This window comes from Leuciscus leuciscus, assembly GCF_965113295.1.
Source record: "Leuciscus leuciscus genome assembly, chromosome: 15".
Taxonomy (NCBI): Eukaryota; Metazoa; Chordata; class Actinopteri; order Cypriniformes; family Leuciscidae; genus Leuciscus; species Leuciscus leuciscus.
In genome coordinates this window covers 393,890-414,030 of record NC_138739.1, presented here as the reverse complement: position 1 = coordinate 414,030, position 20,141 = coordinate 393,890, and the positions used below count along the sequence as shown (strand labels likewise).

At 42.0% G+C, this 20,141-nt stretch overlaps 1 protein-coding gene across 5 annotated transcripts in view; it reads right to left on the bottom strand.

Annotated features, from left to right (window-relative positions):
- The window catches only part of LOC309475795 (uncharacterized protein), a 115,890-nt gene that overhangs the window by 53,755 nt on the left and 41,994 nt on the right, over positions 1-20,141 (bottom strand). For 4 of the 5 annotated variants that reach the window (XR_014197854.1, XM_082138701.1, XM_082138699.1 and 1 more), the window contains exons 4-6: positions 18,657-18,749; positions 15,789-17,519; positions 1,405-1,554 (exon numbers count right to left, since the gene is read on the bottom strand). Coding sequence is in view for 4 of the 5 variants with exons in the window: in XM_082138701.1 (XP_081994827.1) it covers positions 1,405-1,554; positions 15,789-17,519; positions 18,657-18,749 (1,974 nt within the window). In the remaining variant the exon portion in view is untranslated. The remainder of the gene's footprint in view (positions 1-1,404; positions 1,555-15,788; positions 17,520-18,656; positions 18,750-20,141) is intronic. The other variant, XM_082138700.1, reaches the window with a different exon arrangement.

Genomic DNA, 20,141 nt, shown 5'->3' with positions numbered 1-20,141 from the left:
CGTTCCAGGCACTCTCCACGGAGATGAGAAGAGTTTTTGATCGAGCGGTGGCGGGTAAGGAGGCGGCCAGATTACTCGCAGATCTATGCCAAGGTGATGGCTCGGTGTCGGATTACTCGATCCAATCCAAATTGGACTTGCGTAACGCTTATCATTTGGTTCGCATCAGGAACTAGGGATGAATGGAAAACCGTGTTTAATACCCCTAGGGGGCACTTTGAATACCTGGTCATGCCTTTTGGTCTTTCCAACTCCCCAGCGGTTTTCCAGGAACTCGTCAATGGCGTGTTGAGAGACATGGTAGATCAGTTCATTTATGTCTACCTGGATGACATATTGATTTTTTCTTCGTCTCTCCAGGAACACGTTCAACACGTCAGACGAGTTCAGAGGTTGCTAGAGAATGGGCTTTTTGTCAAGGCGGAGAAATGTGGTTTTCATGCACAGTCTGTTTCTTTCCTAGGGTACATCATCTCCTCTGAGGGAGTGCGTATGGATCCTGACAAGGTTAAGGCGGTGATGGATTGGCCAAGTCCAGATTCCCGTAAGGCCCTACAGCGGTTTCTGGGGTTCGCCAATTTCTATCGGCGGTTCATTCGCAACTTCAGCCAACTAGCCGCACCTGTGACTGCCTTGACCTCCCCCAGAACAACGTTCAGGTGGTCCGATACTGCGGAGGCAGTATTGGTCAACCTCAAAAGCCGTTTCGTTTCGGCTCCCATTCTTGTCACCCCTGATCCCACACGTCAGTTCGTGGTGGAGGTCGACGCATAAGAGGTGGGGGTAGGTGCAGTTCTTTCCCAACGCACTTCCTCAGACGACAAGTTTTTTTCAAACGTAACTATGACATTGATAACAAAGAGTTGTTGGCGGTCAAGTTAGCGTTGGAGGAGTGGCGTCATTGGTTAGAGGGGTCGGGGGTACCTTTTATCGTTTGGACCAATCATAAGAACCTTGAATATATTAGATCTGCTAAAAGACTCAACTCCAGGCAGGCTCGGTGGGCACTTTTTTTCTGACATTTTGATTTTGTTCTCTCGTACCGCCCGGGTTCCAAAAACATCAAACCCGACGCTTTATCTCGTATTTTTGATCCATCCGAACGCCCGGTTACTCCTGAGTGCATTTTACCTGAGAAAGTAGTTATATCCACACTCACATGGGAGGTCGAGTCGAAGGTCAAGACGGCCTTAGAAGGAGTAACGCCTCTGCCCGGTTGCCCACCGAGTCATTTGTTTGTTCCGGAGGGGTTACGGTCCGACGTAATTCGATGGGGTCATTGCTCCAACGTGGCTTGTCATCCAGGAGTAAGTCGCACCAGCTGTTTAGTAAAGTAACCAGATGCAGGAATATTCCTACAACATATCTAAAAACATGAAGTAAACAGAAGCAGGACAGACTTGCCGATTTGAACCCTGTCAGGGCCGATGTCAAAGACGCCCACCATGCGACCAATAAAAGCCCGGATGGTTTTGAAGTTCAGACGGCCGATACTCCAGGATCCATCAACCAGCAGGACGATATCAGCCTTGGCTGTGGTTTTACACTGAGCATCTGTGAGTTAAACACATCAAAGTTATATAGTGAGAAACGCCATTTCGGGGGGCGGATTGCTTGAATTTATTTTACAAAAGCACAATGTTGTGTTTTATTGCGAGTGTACACAAATATAAGTTAACACTTTTCAGTTTGAATGATGTCCTGTATGAACAAAATGACGGAGTATGTTTTTATGCGTCCACTGTTTAATCGTGCACACACACACACACACTCCAGCATTGCCATCTTGACATCGCAGCCTGTTCATTTCTTTAAAGCTTATTTACGGGGCTGTTTTATCTCCTTTAAGGGTGCAAAAAATAAACAAAATGCAGCGGCTTTACAATCTTTAGAAAGACAGCTTTGTCAATTAGATAATGAGAATGCTACAACACCCTCTTCAGTACTGCACAAGAAAATATTAAATCTTAGATATCAGTACAATAAGATTATATCTGAAAAGTTTTCAAGATATCTAATGTTTATGAAACAAAAAATATTTCGAATTTGGTGATAAGCCACTCAAACTGTTATCTAGACAGTTGCAAAAGCTGGAAAATGACAGTATAATTCATCAGATCAAATCAGAATCCGGGAATTACTTATTTTCTTCTTCAGAAATTAACAATCGTTTTAAACAATTTTATGAATCATTGTATGTTAGTAATACAAGTGATCATCCCTCCATCATGGAGACCTTTTTAAACAGCTGTAATCTACCAATGCTAGAACAGGAAGATAGAGAATTTCTTGGAGCTGATCTAACATTAGATGAGTTAAAGAGCACTATAAAGTCACTTAAGGGAGGTAAATCCCCTGGCCCTGACGGAATCCCTTGCGAGGTATATAAAACATTTACTGATCTATTGGGGCCCTATATGCTTAAAATGTTCTCTCAGGCTCTGGAGGTGGGACGACTGCTTCAGTCGTTTAATGAAGTGGTTATCACAGTCCTACCCAAGAAGGGCAGGGACCCTAAGGAGGTCGGGGGGTATAGGCCAATTTCTCTCATTAATGTGGACCAAAAAATTTTAGCTAAGACATTAGCCATTAGACTTAATACGCTTTTAGGAAAATTAGTGAAATCAGACTGGCTTTGTTTCAGGTCGTAGCTCTTTTAGTAATCTTCGTCGCTTGTTTAATATTTTATACTCTTTCCAGACCAATCGGTCTGATCTGGTGATTTTGTCCTTAGATGCTGAAAAGGCATTTGACCAGGTAGAGTGGCCTTACCTCTTCGCTCTGCTACAGAAATTCCATATGGGAAATAAATTCATCACTTGGGTTAAAATTCTATATAACAATCCTAGAGCGCGTATACTTACAGAATTTATTCTGAATTCAGAATTTATTTAGGTACTCGACAAGGTTGCCCGCTTTCTCCCCTTCTGTTCGCATTGGCCATTGAGCCTCTAGCGGAAGCCATTCGCTCTGATGAGAGAATTCATGGGCTCCATACTAAAACCACTATAAATAAAATTTCTTTATATGCGGACGATGTCTTACTGTATGTGACTAAACCTGCGTCCTGTATCCCTGTAATCTTAGAAGTGATAGAACAATTTGGCTCATTCTCAGGCTACAGAATTAATCTAAATAAAAGTGAACTCATGCCAGTTGGGCTTAAAGATCTTTCACAAATTTACCCAGTTCGGTTTAAAATAGCTAAAGATAGATTTACTTATTTAGGAATAACTGTAACTAGGAAGTTTAGCTCTTTTATGCCGAGAAGCCAATTATGCCCCCCCTTTTAGAAAAATTGAAAAGAAATATTCAGTTCTGGAGAACTCTTCCTATCTCGTTAATAGGTAGAATAAATGCCATCAAGATGGTCTTTCTCCCGCAACTATTATATCTGTTGCAAAACACCCCTTTATTTCTATCCAAATACTTTTTTAAGCAACTTGATTCTACTATCTTACCCTTTATTTGGAATTATAAAAACCATAGAATTAAACAACTACATCTTTCCAAACTCAGAAAGGTGGGGGGTCTTGCTTTTCCGGACTTCCGCTGCTATTACTGGGTGGCTAACCTCAGAATTATTTCAATAATATTAAATGATAAAAGTGGACAACTGGACTGGCTCAGATTAGAACAGGATGAATGTACCCCCTATGATCTTGGTGCTGTGATTCTTTCACCAACAAGCTGTAAAAAAGAAATCTACAGATGCAGCCCCGTCATTAGCAGTGTGATTTGTATTTGGAAACAAATTAGAACTCATTTTGGGGTGGAGTCGTTACCTTTATCAATTCCCATAGCTGAAAATCCCTCTTTTATATCCTCCATATTAGATAAAGGTTTTCAGCATTGGATAGAGTCAGGAATTCACGCAGTAAGGGATCTGTATCAAGATGGTACATTCGTCTCCTTTGAAAATTTTCGGGAGAAATACAAACTTCATAGAAGTATTTTTTTTAGGTTCTTGGTTTTTAGGTTAAGTCAGGAACTATGTACAATCTTACTTAAACAGGTTCTCTACAATTAGCCCTTCTTGTCTGGACACCTGCCTTAATCACTATTTCGGTAAAGGGAAAATGATTTCCTGCATTTATAATACCCTCCAGGCCTCCCAATTGCCCGCTACATCTTCTATCAAGAGTTTATGGGAGGAATAATTAGGGTCAGAGATATCTGATGAGTTATGGGCAGATAGCCTGGAAGAGATTAACAGATGCTCTATAAACTCCAGACATTGTCTCATCCAGTTCAAAATCTTGCATAGACTACACTATTCTAAAACAAAATTATCCAGAATATTTCCAGGGGTCTCTCTAAAGTGTGACAGATTCAGGACGGCGGATGCGACCCTGCTTCACAGTTATGCATTATGTCCCAGTCTTCAAAACTTTTGGTGCAAGATTTTCAATGTCATCTCTGAAATCACGAATCAATATATTGAACCAGATGAGTTTTTAATTGTGTTTGGGGTTTCAAGACACGAGCTCTGTTTGTCCAAGTCTCAACAACAAATTCTTTCCTACGGGCTTTTAACAGCCAAAAAGCTTTTTAACTTTCTGGAAAAGCAAATTGCCACCTTCTTTCCAGCTTTGGCTTGACGAACTTACAAATACTCTGCATCTGGAACGTATACGGCTCCATCTAAGGAATAAAAGACAACAGTTTGCTAAAATTTGGGAACCCTTCATAAGGTGGAGGAGATTTGGAGGAAAGAGATGATGACTCAATTTGAGTCAATTTCAAATTAATTCCTATGGAAGTAGGAATGAACTAAAAAACGTTGACTCTATTCTGCTCGTTCCTCACCGTGGACACGCACCATTATGAATGCCTGTGCAGCCATGAGCATTTTAGTTTCATTTTAAAGGTAACTAAAGTAAAGTAACTTTCGTATGTTACAAAAACAGCCTTTTTCCACCTTAGAAACATTGCTAAGCTACGTAATATGCTATCAGTTTCTGATGCAGAAAAGTTAGTTCATGCATTCATGACCTCGAGACTAGATTACTGTAATGCTTTATTAGCTGGTTGTCCTGCATCCTCAATAAACAAGCTACAGTTAGTCCAAAATGCAGCTGCTAGAGTTCTTACTAGATCAAGAAAATATGATCATATAACACCGATTTTATCATCACTACATTGGCTACCTATAAAGTTCCGTATTAATTATAAGGTATTGCTACTGACTTATAAAGCCCTAAACGGCTTAGCTCCAGTCTATTTAACGGATCTTCTATCGCCCTATAATCCATCGCGCTCTTTAAGATCACTAAATTCGAGGCTTTTGGTCATGCCTAGGATATCCAGATCAACCAAAGGAGGGAGAGCATTTTCACATTTGGCTCCAAAACTCTGGAATAGTCTTCCTGATACTGTTCGTTGCTCGGACTCGCTCTCCCAGTTTAAAACTAGATTAAAGATGCATCTCTTCAGCCAGGCATTCATATAATATTGTTAATCTTACAGTTCAAACTACAATCCGGCCTCTAGTTCATAAATGCCAGAGGAGAACTGGCCCCCGACTGAGCTTGGGTTCTCCCAAGGTTTTTTTTTCTCCATTAGGTCACCTGATGGAGTTTTAGGACACCATTAAGCCACTTGATGGAGTTTTTTCGGTTCCTTGCCACTGTGGCCTTTGGCTTGCTCAGTTGGGGATATTTTGGGGATATTAATTTAATTTTATCAATCAATAAATTTACACTAGAAACAACCTTGTTGTGTTATTTTGGTTTAATGCTGTGAAGCTGCTTTGATGCAATCTGTATTGTGAAAAGCGCTATATAAAAAACAAAAAAGAAAGAAAAAAAAGAAAGAAAAAAAGTGTGACATCATGATTGACTGCTGTGATTGACAGGTTCTCTGAACGAAGTAGTCACTGAAACAGACTTTTTTTCGGGATCTTCTGAGGACTGAGGAGATTGGAGCTTTAAATTTAATATCTAAATTTCTATAATTAATTATTTCACACCTAGAGTGAGGGCGGGGCCTTGATTTCACAGCTTTACTTCCTGCTCACTACTGCGCAGGTCTGGTCCCGAAATTGCTACTGCGCAGACTCAAGCCCCAAGATGTCATCGGGACACTGGCGGTTTCACTTCTCACCAATGGAAGAGAGCGAAGGTGCGTCGTCCATATTTTTTTACAGTCTATGCTACTACCATACAGAAAAAATGAGTCAGAAGACTGAAATAAGAGGTTGAAATGAGGTCAGATCCAGATGGATTAAGCTGTGATAAAGCATTCCTGTTTATTTTTGTTACATTTTTATTGAATTTTAATGTAACAAAATTTCCCTTTCAAGGGAACTCGAGCTGTGTCGAAACGCTGCGGGAACGCCACTGCGTGAGTGCGTCATGAAGCATGTATGGAATCAATCCAATGGCGAGACGGAACGTCATAGGCGGGTGACGTCATCGACCAGGAAATTATAAAGCATCCCAAAGAACACAATGCAATAGCTTCTGTGACTTCAGCAAGCGCTCTGTGTGTGAATCATTTGTCTCTATATTGTCGAAGTGTTTTTGTCTGTCCTTAGTTTCACTAGGCAGGAGTTTTTCACATATATATATATATATATATATAAAAAAACTATATATAGAGATGGCGAGCGAACAATTCAGGCAGTGTGTTCATCCCTGCACTCGCTATATTACGGGTGGGGATACACACCAGCTCTGTGTTGTTTGTCTGGGAGTGCAGCATGCCCAGTCAGCTCTCGAGGGAGCTGATTGCGAGCATTGCGAGCGTTTTCCTCTTAGAATGCTGCGCTCCCGCCGATCACTCTTCGATGAGGGTGGTTCGGTTCGCGCTCCCCGCGGCTCGGGTCCCGCTTCTGTCGAGGCAGAGCGGCGGCGTCAGTCGTGGGGATCGCAAATGGATTTGACAGAGGGGTTTGAGACGGGCTCTGCCTTATCTCAGCCTTCACCTGTCAGATCCAGTGCCTCAGTTCTGGGTGTGGAAGCATGCGCTGCGGTTTCTTCCCCTCAGGCTGAGGCCCCAGTACTGCAACTATCCAGTTCTGAGGAGCTGGATGTTGTTAGTATTGGTACAGGAGATACTGAGGACTCGTCACCCCAGTCTCCTGCATGTGAGGATTTGATGGAGGTGCTCACTAGAGCTGTTGAGAAATTAAATATTGAATGGCCCGCAGATAAACAGGAGTCTAGAATAAAATCTAAGCTAGATGAACGTTTTCTGCCTTCTCGTGTGCAGCCTCCACGTAGGTGCCTACCGTTTTTTCCAGACCTCCACACTGAGGTGTCGAGGTCCTGGAAGAGACCGGTTTCCTCTCGAATTTATACACCTCAGACTTCCACCTATTCTAATATTATGGGGGCTAGTCAGTATGGGTATGGGTCGATGCCAAAAGCTGAGGAGGCACTAGCTAGTCACCTCTCAGCATCATCTTTTAAGGCACCTATGTTACCCACCAAGCCACTTCGTAACACTTCGGCTTTGGTGGGTAAAGCTTATTCGGCGGCTGGTCAAGCGGCGGCATGCCTTCATACAATGTCCATCTTACAGGCAGATTTGTTAAAAGATATGAGCGAGTGTCAGGAGGTTCAGAAACTGTCAGAGAGCTACGTCAGTCAGCGGATCTCGCTCTCCGCGCCACCAAGGAGACGGACAAATCAGTCGGCCGTTCTATGACAGCCCTGGGGCCTCATGTACAAAGACTTGCGTTGAATTCATACTAAAACATTGCGTACGGACAAAGCTGTAAATGTGCGTACGCACAAAAAAACCCAGATGTTTGAATCTCTGCGTACGAAGGATCCCACGCATATTCTCTTTGTACATCCCAGTTAACGTAAAATTGAGCGCACATGCACGAGCACAACGCCCCACCCAGTCTCCTCCCTTAATTAAATTAATTTAAATATGGTAATGAGTCCACTTTGGCAAAATAAAACAGTAAGAAAATGGGGGCAAGAAACGAAACTTTACAGAGAGTGAATTGGAGGTAGAAACGAAAAAAAAAATGTATTTGGAATTTTGTCCTCCGGAATTAATAACAAAAGGAAAAAATATGAGTGGGAGAGTTTGGCTGATGCCGTCAATGTGGTGGGATCTGAAAGTCGCACTGTAGAGTAGACTGAGTACAGTTGAGACACTTGCGTTTTGATTTTTCACACAAAAAATAGACACTGAAAAGAAGTGAATTTCCACATGACACGCCACATGACATTTCATTACCTTGTAGACTAAGATATTATCAATTAGTTTATATTAGTTTATATTAGTTTATATTAGTTTATATTTAGTTTATATTTTCCAGAATTAGCTCATAAAAATAAGGTGCTTTTTGTCTCAACTTTGTCTCAACTGTACCCATAATATCATGTGGTACAGTTGAGATACCCCATTTTTAATGATGTGAAGGTAACTAACCATTCATTGTAAAAAAATTAAAAAATAAAGACAAATAAAGAAAATAACAATTGTGCAACATTTTTGTTTATTCATCCATTTATATTCATTCATTTTATTTAAATTAGCACTGGTTAAAATGTATAAAGCAGGAACAAGATATGTAACAATATTTATTAATAATACACAGTTTAAATATCACAAATATCACATTTTATTTTCATTTGCATCCTATGCTGGCTAATTACGGCGTTTAAACTGTTATCATAACACTGAACAACTAAACAATGTGTTTCCTAATAGAACTCTATCGGGGCTACAGTAGATATGTGTCTCAACTATCCCCCGCTGGCCACCTCGCACATTTCTCTAGATTTTGCAATTACCTTGCATGACACAATACCATGAAATACAGAATAACGTTTGTGGTGATACCAGTTACGTTTTACAGTCACATAAGGATAATAAGCTATATTCATTGTGGAGAGTGCATGGTGAAGTGAACGTCATATCTTAGAGAAAAAAAAACGTGATGCGTCCGTTGTTCAAATTTCCCACGATCAAAGAGGACACTAATACGCACGTGCACAGCAAAAATCACAACTTGTGCTTGCTGCGAACGCAAGTTATTTAAGGTGTCTCAACTGTACACATGTCTCAACTGTACACAGTCTACCCTAAATGACCTTAAAAAGAAATGGTCTGATATAAAGGTGGACATTACACCAAAGCTGCCATTGCCATAGACTAAGGGTTGTATCAATTTGCATCATGCTTTTATATGTTCTTACTTAATTGCAAAATTGATAGAATATTCCCATAAGGCTCGACAATATATGTCAATTATTTTATAAATTGCAAATTAATAGCAATGCTTCCCACAGGTGGTGGTGCGGTAGACTTGTAGAACAATTCGTTGTGTAATGTTTGCAACTTCACTTCATTGCCTGTAAGAGTCGCCAACGGACAAAAACAATGAGAAATGTACGTACGCCAGACATGAAATTGGCGTGGAGGAACGCACATTCTCGCGTTAATTTCACTGTTAGTACATACGACCGTAAGCGTGAAAGCTGGCGTACGCAACGTTTTTGTGCGTACGCAAGATTGATACATGAGGCCCCTGGTGTCCGCGGAGAGGCATTTATGGCTAAACCTTTCTGGCATGAAAGAGAGAGAAAAATATTTTCTCTTGGATGCTCCGCTTAATTCTGCGGGCTTATTCGGTGACTCAGTGAACACAGTCATCGATAAGTTTCAGGAAGAGAAAAAACAGGCGGCAGCATTCCAAAAATTCCTCCCGCTCAGAGTTCAGGTCGCTGGTAAAAAAGATCAGTCCCAGCCGTCAGCTAGTTCCTCACACCGGGCGCAACAAAAGCAGAGTGTCGCGTCTCGCGCTCCCCCACAAAAAGATTGGGACGCGGCACGGCGCTCTCAGACGAAGTCTTCGAGGGGTAAAACTGATCTGAGGACAGTTATTATTGCCAAGAAGGCTTCGTCTTAGAAAAAATCCTGACGCTCCAGGCGTCAGGATGCTGAGGGTAGTCCCCGCCGTGAGAGAACTGAGTTCACCGCATCACACGGTGCCCGTTCTCTCTCGGTGCCCTCAGGGGATCGCTCCGCCAACCCTGCCTTTATGCCAGGGCGTGGACGGTCCCGGCGAGTTTTTCCCCGAGGGGAGCTCACTTCCTCCGAGGAGGGGTCCGGAGCAGGCAGGCCAGTTGTTCCCTGCCGGTGCTCCGTTACAAGGCATTGTGTCTGCAGCTCAAAGTATTCCAGAGGCCAGTCTCGAGAGGCTGGTACCCTTAGTAGATTTTTTGGCGGAGTGGAAAAGCCTTCCAAATATTTCTCGTTGGGTTCTGCAAACGATCGAAAACGGTTACGCTATTCAATTCAGGTCTCGTCCACCTCGATTCACAGGGGTCCTGTCCACAGTGGTGGGCCCCGAGCAGGCTCTGGTAATGGAACAGGAGGTAGAGACTCTTTTGTGAAAGGAGGCTATAGAACGGGTTCCTCCTCCCAGCAGGGAGTCAGGTTATTACAGCCGATACTTCATAGTCCCGAAGAAGGACGGGGGGTTGCGTCCAATTTTAGATCTGCGCCTGTTAAATCGCACAGTAGGGAAGCTCAAATTCAAAATGCTCACTCTCAAGCAGATCGTGTCACAAATAAGATCCGAGGACTGGTTTGTCACGATAGATCTAAAGGACGCTTATTTCCATGTCTCCATCCTTCCACAACACAGGAAGTTCCTGAGGTTTGCTTTCGGGGGCGAAGCATACCAATATCGGGTTCTTCCGTTTGGCCTAGCTTTGTCTCCCCGCACATTCACGAAATGTATGGATGCAGCTCTGGTTCCGCTGCGACTCCAGGGCATTCGTATTCTAAATTATATCGACGATTGGTTGATTCTAGCTCAATCAGAACAACAGGCGGTTCGACATCGAGATGTCGTTCTTGCTCACATCAAGAGATTGGGTTTGAGGCTAAACGCCAAGAAAAGTGTGCTTTCTCCATTACAGAGGACCACTTTTCTCGGTGTGGTGTGGGATTCGAAGACGATGCAGGCACGTTTGTCTCCTGCTCGTATCACTTCGATCCTCTAAGCGGTGAAACAAGCAAAGTTGGGCCAGTCACTCACTGTCAAACAGTTTCAGAGAATATTAGGTCTCATGGCAGCAGCGTCCAACGTTATACCTTGCGGCCTGTTGTACATGAGACCGTTGCAGTGGTGGCTCAGAACCAAGGGGTTCTCCCCGAGGGGAAACCCACACCGCATGATCAAGGTCACGCGACGATGTCTTCGTGCCCTGGTTATGTGGACAGAACCTTGGTTTCTCTCCCAAGGGCCTGTGCTGGGAGCTCTTTGTCGTCGCGTCACGCTAACGACGGATGCTTCCCTCACGGGCTGGGGAGCGATCATGAGTGGTCGCTCAGCCCAAGGTCTGTGGCAGGACCATCATCTCTCATGGCACATAAATTGTCTAGAAATGCTGGCGGTGTTCCAGGCTCTGAAACACTTCCTCCCAGACCTCAGGGGTCACCATGTGCTTGTCCGCTCAGACAACACAGTGGTCTCTTACATAAACCATCAGGGGGGTCTGCGTTCACGCCCCTTGTACAAGCTGGCTCGCCAGATCCTTCTGTGGACCCAAGGGAAACTTCTCTCATTGAGGGCTTTGTATATACTGGGGTATTTAAATCAGGGGGCAGACATCCTGTCGAGGCAGGGGCCGAGGCCCAGGGAATGGAGACTCCACCCCGAGGTGGTGGAGCTCCTTTGGAAGGAATTCGGTCGTGCCGAGGTGGACCTGTTCGCTTCCGAGGAGACATCGCATTGCCCACTGTGGTTCTCCCTGAGCTATCCAGCCCCTCTGATTTCTGCATTTCCCCCGATTGCTCTGCTCCCAGGAGTTCTGGAAAGGGTCCGCCGGGATGGGGTCAGTCTTCTGTTGGTAGCCCCGTTCTGGCCGGCCCGAGTGTGGTTGCGGACCTAGTGTCTCTCCTCGACGGCTCTCCTCTGGAGATTCCGATCAGGAGGGACCTACTCTCTCAGGCAAGTGGGTCGATCCTTCACCCCTGCCCAGAACTGTGGAAACTGTGGGCTTGGCCTCTGAGGGGGCCCAGCTTATAAGTTCTGGTCTCTCAACTGAGGTTGTTGAGACCATTCTCCACTCTAGAGCTCCATCCACGAGGAAGTTATACGCCTTGAAGTGGAGATTATTTACTTCTTGGTGTGGAGAACACCAGTTGGACCCGGTTAACTGCCCGGTGGGTGCAGTGCTGGAGTTCCTGCAGGAGCGCTTCTCCACAGGGCTATCCCCCTCCACACTAAAGGTGTATGTGGCGGCACTAGCGGCTTACCACGTCCCTTTGAGTGGAGTCTCTCTGGGGAGACACCCACTTATAACACGCTTTCTTCGTGGCACTTTGAGGTTGAGGCCAGCAGTCCGCACGAGGGTACGGTCTTGGGATCTGGCCATTGTTTTGGAAGGTCTTTCCCTAGCTCCGTTTGAGCCTATTGAGGAGATTGCTAAGAAGTTTCTCACTCTTAAAAATGTCTTTTTGCTTGCTATTTCATCTCTCAAGAGAATTGGAGATATTCAAGCTCTCTCGGTTTCTCCCTCGTGGTTGGAATTTTCGCCTGGCATGGTGAAGGCTTTTCTCCATCCCAGGCCAGGTTATGTTCCGAAGGTTCCAACTAATGTTGTTTTTTTATTTTATTTTATTTTATTACAGAGTAAAATAACAAGACAAGCTTCAAACCCCCCACCCACCTCCCCATGCACCACAACCACAATCATCCACACATTCATAATGTTATGACAAGAAAGCAAAATAAAGGAAGCACAAAGCAAACAAAATTAATAACATAAGAAAATGAAAAATAAAATAAATCAATACTACTGATAAAAAAAATCAATAAACAAAAACACAATAGAATTAGCAAAACAATTATGCCATAACACATGGCGCACCTTTAAGAACGTACACCTAATATTTATATCTCTAACTCAAATAAGTAGACATTCCATTTATTTTCATGCTCAGTTATTCTGTTGTTATTTGTTGCAATAATTGTTTCTAGCATATATTGATAAAACACTCTATTCTTAAAGTGTTTTATACATAAATTTGATAAAGTTTTAGCTTTAAAAATAAAAATTTTACCCATCAAAATAATCATATTCAAAAAGTGTATGCATTTACCCTCAAAGACACATAACATAATATTCTGAGGTGTGATTTGCAAAACAATATCCATAGACCTTAACCATAACTGTATACTGACCCAAAACTTAGCCACATGTGGGCAAAAATAAAACGAATGCATCAGGTCCTCCTCCTCATCCCCACAGAACCTGCAACAGGGATCCTTTTCTATCTGCCATTTGAACAGAGATTTTTTTGTTGCAATAATTTTATAAAAGATTTTAAGTTGAAATATTCTGGAATATGAATCGATTGTAGTTCTATAAATTGTTCTAAAGTAATCTTTCCACAAAATTTGATCATTAAATTCATCTTCCCAAAACAGGCAGGTTCTGTGTGGAAAAAGTGCAGTGCCCGTGATATTTAAATTCCAAATATATATTATTTTATTTATCTTTACACCAGACAACCATTTAAGGCATCTTATTGGTGGGAGACAAACCATTAATTTATTCCTCTTTTCATTTTGCAGTCTCATTTTCCAAGTTTTAGGAATTGCAGAAATCAGCCGGTTGAATTGTAACTGATTGAGAGAAATGCTAAAAACATTTCTCAAGTTTTCATAAGAAATAAAATCTCCAGATAAATCTAAAAGGTCATTGACAAAAATTGACCCATTTTTGACACATTCCTCCCACAACAATGGCTTGTCTCCAACCGTAATGTTTGAATTCATCCATAGCAACTGTGTCTGAATGTCTTGAATTGTATCTGGAGGGTGGTACTGGAAATTCAACCAAGCTTTCAGTGCATCCTTGAAGAAAGGTGATAACTCTTTTAAACTATTTTGAAATATTTTATCAATATGTATTGCTTTTAATTGGTAAAAAGGAAATATATTATTCGAGAAAAAGGAAAAGGCTGAATATAATCTCTGACTTGTGATCCATTGTTTGTTGTGATAAATTTTAGCAACCCATGAGGCTTTTAAGGAACAATCCATCATTCGAAGATTTTTCAAATTCAGTCCGCCGTTGTCATAAGAATTATATAAATACTGCCTTTTAATTTTATCTGGTTTATTGTTGCAACTAATGTTGTTAGGCCTATCATACTTTAGGCTTTCTGTCCTCCTCCTTTCCAGACGTCGGACCAAGAGAAACTAAATCTGCTCTGCCCAGTCAGGGCATTAGATGCTTATGTCCACAGAGCTGCCCTGTGGAGAAAGTCTGAACAGTTGTTCGTGTGTTTTGGGTCATCCAGGAAGGGATGTCCTGCATCTAAGCAGAGGATGAGCAAATGGGTGGTTGAGGCTATCTCACTTGCTTATGAATCGGCTGGTCAGCCTTCACCTTTGGCTGTACGAGCTCACTCTACTAGGAGTATGGCCGCTTCTAAAGCTTTATTGTCAGGAGTTTCACTTCATGATTTCTGTGATGCGGCAGGCTGGTCCTCACCGCACACATTCATCAGGTTTTATGATCTTGACCTCAGCTCCACTCCAGGGGCGCAGGTGCTTTCGTCCGCTTGTGCGCTTTGATTTCACACGGACGGTCACTATTAGCGTTCCCGCAGCATTTTGACACAGCTCGAGTTCCCTTGAAAGGGAACGTCTCGGTTATGTATGTAACCCTAGTTCCCTGAAGAGGGAACGAGACGCTGCGTCACCCTGCCATACTCTCGGCATTCCCGTGATCGACTTGCTTCAGCCTATCAGAAGCTATCGCATTGTGTTCTTTGGGATGCTCTATAATTTCCTGGTCAATGACGTCAGCCGCCTATGACGTTCCGTCTCGCCATTGGATTGATTCCATACGTGCTTCATGACGCGTTCCCGCAGCATTTCGACACAGCGTCTCGTTCCCTCTTCAGGGAACTAGGGTTACATACGTAACCGAGACGGTCTCTGTATTCAGGTTTGGCAGTAGTTATAATAATGCAAAAACGTGTACACATCAAATCAACATAAAAAAGTATTATTTGAGAATTTCTTTTAAAAAAACAAAAAAACATTCAAATCCACATCTTAAAAGTAAGTAATTTTGTCCAAAAACTACTAGAGAATTCACAAGCCTCTCCATAGAGAGCTGTACAGGCGTCTTGTGGTAACACCATGAAATTACAACAGACGGTGCTAATCTACCTTCAAAAATTTATTTAAAAGGCCTAGTCTCTATATTAATCTGAAATACTGCATTAATTGAACAAATATTTTTTTTAAATTTTATTTGTTTTTAAATTATTTTCAATGGCAAAAATGGACCATAATTATTGCATAAATCAAATCCACTCAAAATACAATTTCACATTTTACAAATTTGACAAAATAAAACAATTTCAGGTGTCCGGTCACTTTTGACCGCAAAGAGAATAAGTGTGACTCCCAAATGAGGAGCACCAGAGGGTTTTAAATGTCCTATTGGTTTTCATACAGAGAAATGTATGTGTCACTTGTTCAAGGCTTTGTTTTGTATATTGTGAATGTCATATGATTAAGTACACTAGCCTACATTAGACATCAAATACATATACTCTGCGTCTTTACAGACTATCTGTAACAACATGAACGAAGGAAATAATACGTTCATATATTCAGTCAAGTGGGAAACACTTTACAACATGTTACACATTTAATTATAGCCACACATGTTAGGAAATATGGTTGTCAATGCAAACATTGACTGTGAATGAAGCGAAATATATATCTTTTTTAAAAGATAAAGATTAATGCAAAAAAAAAAAAAAGTGCATATAACACTTACCTGAAGACGGTATGGGACCGATAGTGTCACTGGCTTCACTCACTCCCACTTTACCCACTATCCTATAGCGGATCGAGTACTGTTTTCCAGACTCCAATCCAGTCAGAGTAAAGACTTCCTCAGCAGTGTTCATGATAATCCACTGTTCCTCAGCGCCAGAATCTGCTTTCTCCTGCTGGTACTCCACTCTGAACTGCACAGTTTCTCCAGTTGGGGACTTCTGCAGTTTCAGGGTCACACTGCGCCCCAGGACCTTCGTCACTTCTGGTGGAGGAGGCTTCGATACGGGCTGGAACTGTGTGTCCATCAGGTTCCCTGATTCATACAGATAGATAGAGGAGCCAGGATTGGAGGGATCAGAGATGGCAGAAATAATGAATCGATATCTCTTTTCATCTTTATTAGCCTCTGAAAAACTTCTGAAAAGAGATAAGTTCTCTCTCATCTTTGAGATGACATCAGGATCGTTGAACCCCTTTCTGACAGATGCTAACATGCTAGAATTGTGTTTCATTCCCACATCTAGCTCTTTAAACTCATCAGATTCCAGAAACTTCTTCATGGCTAAAAGATACGGGTCTTCATACTTCAGAGATGTGAAGGTCAAGCACACCACAACATCAATATAAGGATTAAAGAGGATGGTGTTGAGACTGTTTGAGTCTTCAGTATTGATTCCTTTCAGTATTTCAGTGTGAGAACTTAAGAGGTTAAGTTCAGCCTTTGCATGATCTAACCACTGGTTAAGCATGTCAGCATTAAAGGGGGAGCTGTTGTGGATCTTCAGGATGTCTTCCAATGAATTTTGCTCCTTCTCTCCTCCTCGTATAGCAGGCAAGACCTTTGCCACTTCTTTCAGGAGCAGCGTTTCGTAAGTGCTAAGAGAGTCCTGAAATAAATGGAGCCTCTCATTGATGTCTTTGAAAACATTTACCAGTGTTTTTCTGGAGAGGACGTTGCAAGTCCTCTCTACTTCTCCCAGCCCCTCTATTATATCTTCAGTGTTGGAAACTAGACTTGTGCTAATTTCTCTCTCCAACTTAGCAGCTTTTGAATCCAGTAGAGAAAGAGGATAGAGCCAGACTTTTATTGGAACTGCATTCTGTGGATTCTCCTTCAGTATAGTGGGGAGCTTCTTGTACACCTCTAGGGCCTCCATGTAAGTGGTGGGGTTCTGCTCAAGGCGGACGTCACCATGAAATGTGCAGGCAATATTCTCAGCCACTTTCTTTTGAGCATCTGTCATATCTACAGCTCCTTGTCCCTCAATGGAAAATTGAGGAATCTTCTCAACCATGACATTCAGTTCTCCCTCAATCTCCTGCTTGTCTTCCTCTTCTGAAAATGTCCGATCAAACACCATGACGGCCTGAGCTCCGTATAGAACACCTGTGACCACATGAGTTGCAGTTTTCTGGTCAAAGACCTGAGGGTAGGTGATGTGTCCCACTCCCAGCTGAGTCATATTGAGCTGTTCGAATCTAGAGGTTTCACTGTAATACATTGTAACTCTGGACTGTTGGTTTGAGGATTTGGTGTCACGCAGGAACTTGGCAGATCCTCCCACCTCCACCAGCCCTGCCAAGAAGCTGGCCTTCAGGGAAGCACTCCCATCCAGGAGACTGGACTTACTGGAGAGAGAGTCGGAGCTACTGAACTTCACATCTGTCCTTGGCTGTGGACGACTATCCAAATCTGCTCTCAAGGATTTCTTGTCCCACAGAGTGACACCTGAAAAGAGAAATTACTTTTAGAGTTACTAGTGCAAAATGCCCGTGCAAAATCAGTTTTTGTGTGTTTTTAGTAATTGTTGGTTTGGTGTGTTTGAGTGCTCATTGTTACAATTACACAGCAAAAGTTAAGTGACATTTTTATTTGTGCATGGTAGAAAGCACACAGTGAACTCCGAGAAAACGCTATGCTTGAGCAAACAGTTTGTGCATAGGCAACTACAAATGATGCCTGTGAAAGAGACTGTGTGAACGCATTGAATAGGATATGTTTAGCTGGTGAATAGCATAGGCTACTATTACACAGTAGTGATAACGTTAAGCGCACCAGAATGAAATATAATATTCAGAAGTAAACAGCATAGCTGACTTACAGATTCAGTTAACATCCACAAATGAATAAACGCGTCGATTCAGGGAGCAGTGCAAAGTGCCCGTGCAAAATCAGTTTTTGTGTGTTTTTAGTAATTGTTGGTTTGGTGTGTTTGAGTGCTCATTGTTACAATTACACAGCAAAGGTTCAGTGACATTTTTATTTGTGCATGGTAGAAAGCAAATACTGATACTGACATAATGACATACAATAAATGTGGAAAGTTTAACTACACAATTCAGGGAGCAGGCTACACAGTGAACTCATAGAAAACACTACTTAAGTTGCACTGCTTTCTACGACCCTCTCTGTCTCTGGTCCTGGGGAGTGGCCAGTTGTGCTCACTCAGTGTCAGTGTGAGAGGGGGAGGGGCCAGCTGTGCTCACTCAGTGTGAAGTGTGTGCTTCTTATACCGATATATATTAACAAAATCTTTGCATTTCTAATTCAAACAACGTCAAACTTGGCACTGCACTTACTCGTGCCTGTAGCAAGACACCTGTCAAGTTTGAAATCCATCAGACTAACGGTTCGATAGATATGCGAATAACACATACACACACACACACACACAGGGTCTCATACACACACAGACAGACGTTGCTGTAATTTATAGATAGATGTATGAGGAAGTGATTTACTGTTGAAGAAACATGCAGGTTTTATAGTGTTGTTAAACAAGGACTGGTAATTAGTGATGCAATATTTGATGAAGAGGGGAAAATAAACTTTTATTTATTTATATATTTTAGGTTTGTAAAGCACCTGGAAGGAAGGTATCCTTGCGGCAGTCATACAGCATACCAGGAAACAGAGGTCTTCCTAGAGCTGCCACTTCAATGGTCTTTGATGCCAGGGCTGCAGTAAATAACAAATAAAAGGTATTATTTATACTTAGAATATTTATCATATATTAACAAAATTATATCTGATGGTAATGAATACTGTTTAACTGTTTACCCGCCAGCATTTTTGAAAAAAGTTGCTAGCCACTGCCAGCATTTTTGATCATTTTCACAAAATGTTCATGATCCCAGAATATTTTGTTGTGTGAATATCTCAAACATGCAACATTTCAAAATAAAGAGCACACCCTCTGCTTTAAAAAACAAAAAGGTTTTATTCTAGCTCTATGCATTTCCTTTTTAAGTTAAAAAAGCAATAATTTGAGCAAAAAGCTGAAAAAGCAAAAAAAAGTTTTTGTCAAAGACTACATCTAGATCTAATTTAGAACGATGATCAAAACATAGATGGATAGAGTAGATTGAGTAAACACCCTCAAAGCTTGCACAGTCCTATAGCTTGTCCTGGGTCGACTTTTCATTCAGTAACATTAGGCAGTTTGATTAATGTGCTATTTAATGTTGATTAATGAATGTTTCTGCTTCTTTTTTCACCTGTGTTTTGATCAGGAGATTCGGTATTCTTTTAGAAGATGCATAATAGTGCCCCCTACCGTAAAACAGTGAAAACACGAAATGCCGGAAATTTCCATCAATGGTGGGGAAAGAGTTAATGCTGAAGAAATCCATTTTAAAATAAAGATGCAAGCAGCAAAATGGGGTCAAGCATAGGCGGAGCGTGTGTAAGGCTGGGGAAGGCTTAGCCTTCCCCTGGCCACGGACTAGAGACTAGCAATATACAATTCGATTTTTCTCCCTCAAAAGCAGCCTGCCTGCTACTACTAGTTGCTTTTATAAAGAAAAGCTGCCGATAATTGCTGGTCTAGGATCAGTTTTCTCCACTCCAAAATCAAATGATAAGCGCGGCTGGGCTGGCTCAGCTGTGGTCTGTGGAAAATGTAAATTGCATGCCGTGCGCACGCACGGAGATAATTCATTTATGCAGGATTTTTTTTTGATAAACAATTTTTAAATAAATGAAAGCAATATAATTAATAAATTACAAAGTTTTTATTAAATTGTGATCACTTTTCATTCATTTTAAAAATAGGTTATGACACCCATATCCGGCACTCGCCTAAAAACGCGGGTTTATGTGCTTTAGAAAAAAAAAAGTGATTTAGGCTATTAGGCTAATTTTGAGCTGGCAGCCAATTTAGTCGACATAATGGATATACGAAAATTTTTCAAGACAAAGACTTCAAGCTGCAACGATCTAAACAACAGCCCTTGCCCATCCAATTCAAGTGTGCAAATATCTGACAAAAACTTAGAAGAAAGCTCGTCTTCACAGATATCAACAGATACAGCCGGTGAGTCTGGCTGCACCAGGCCTTGTGAACGGATC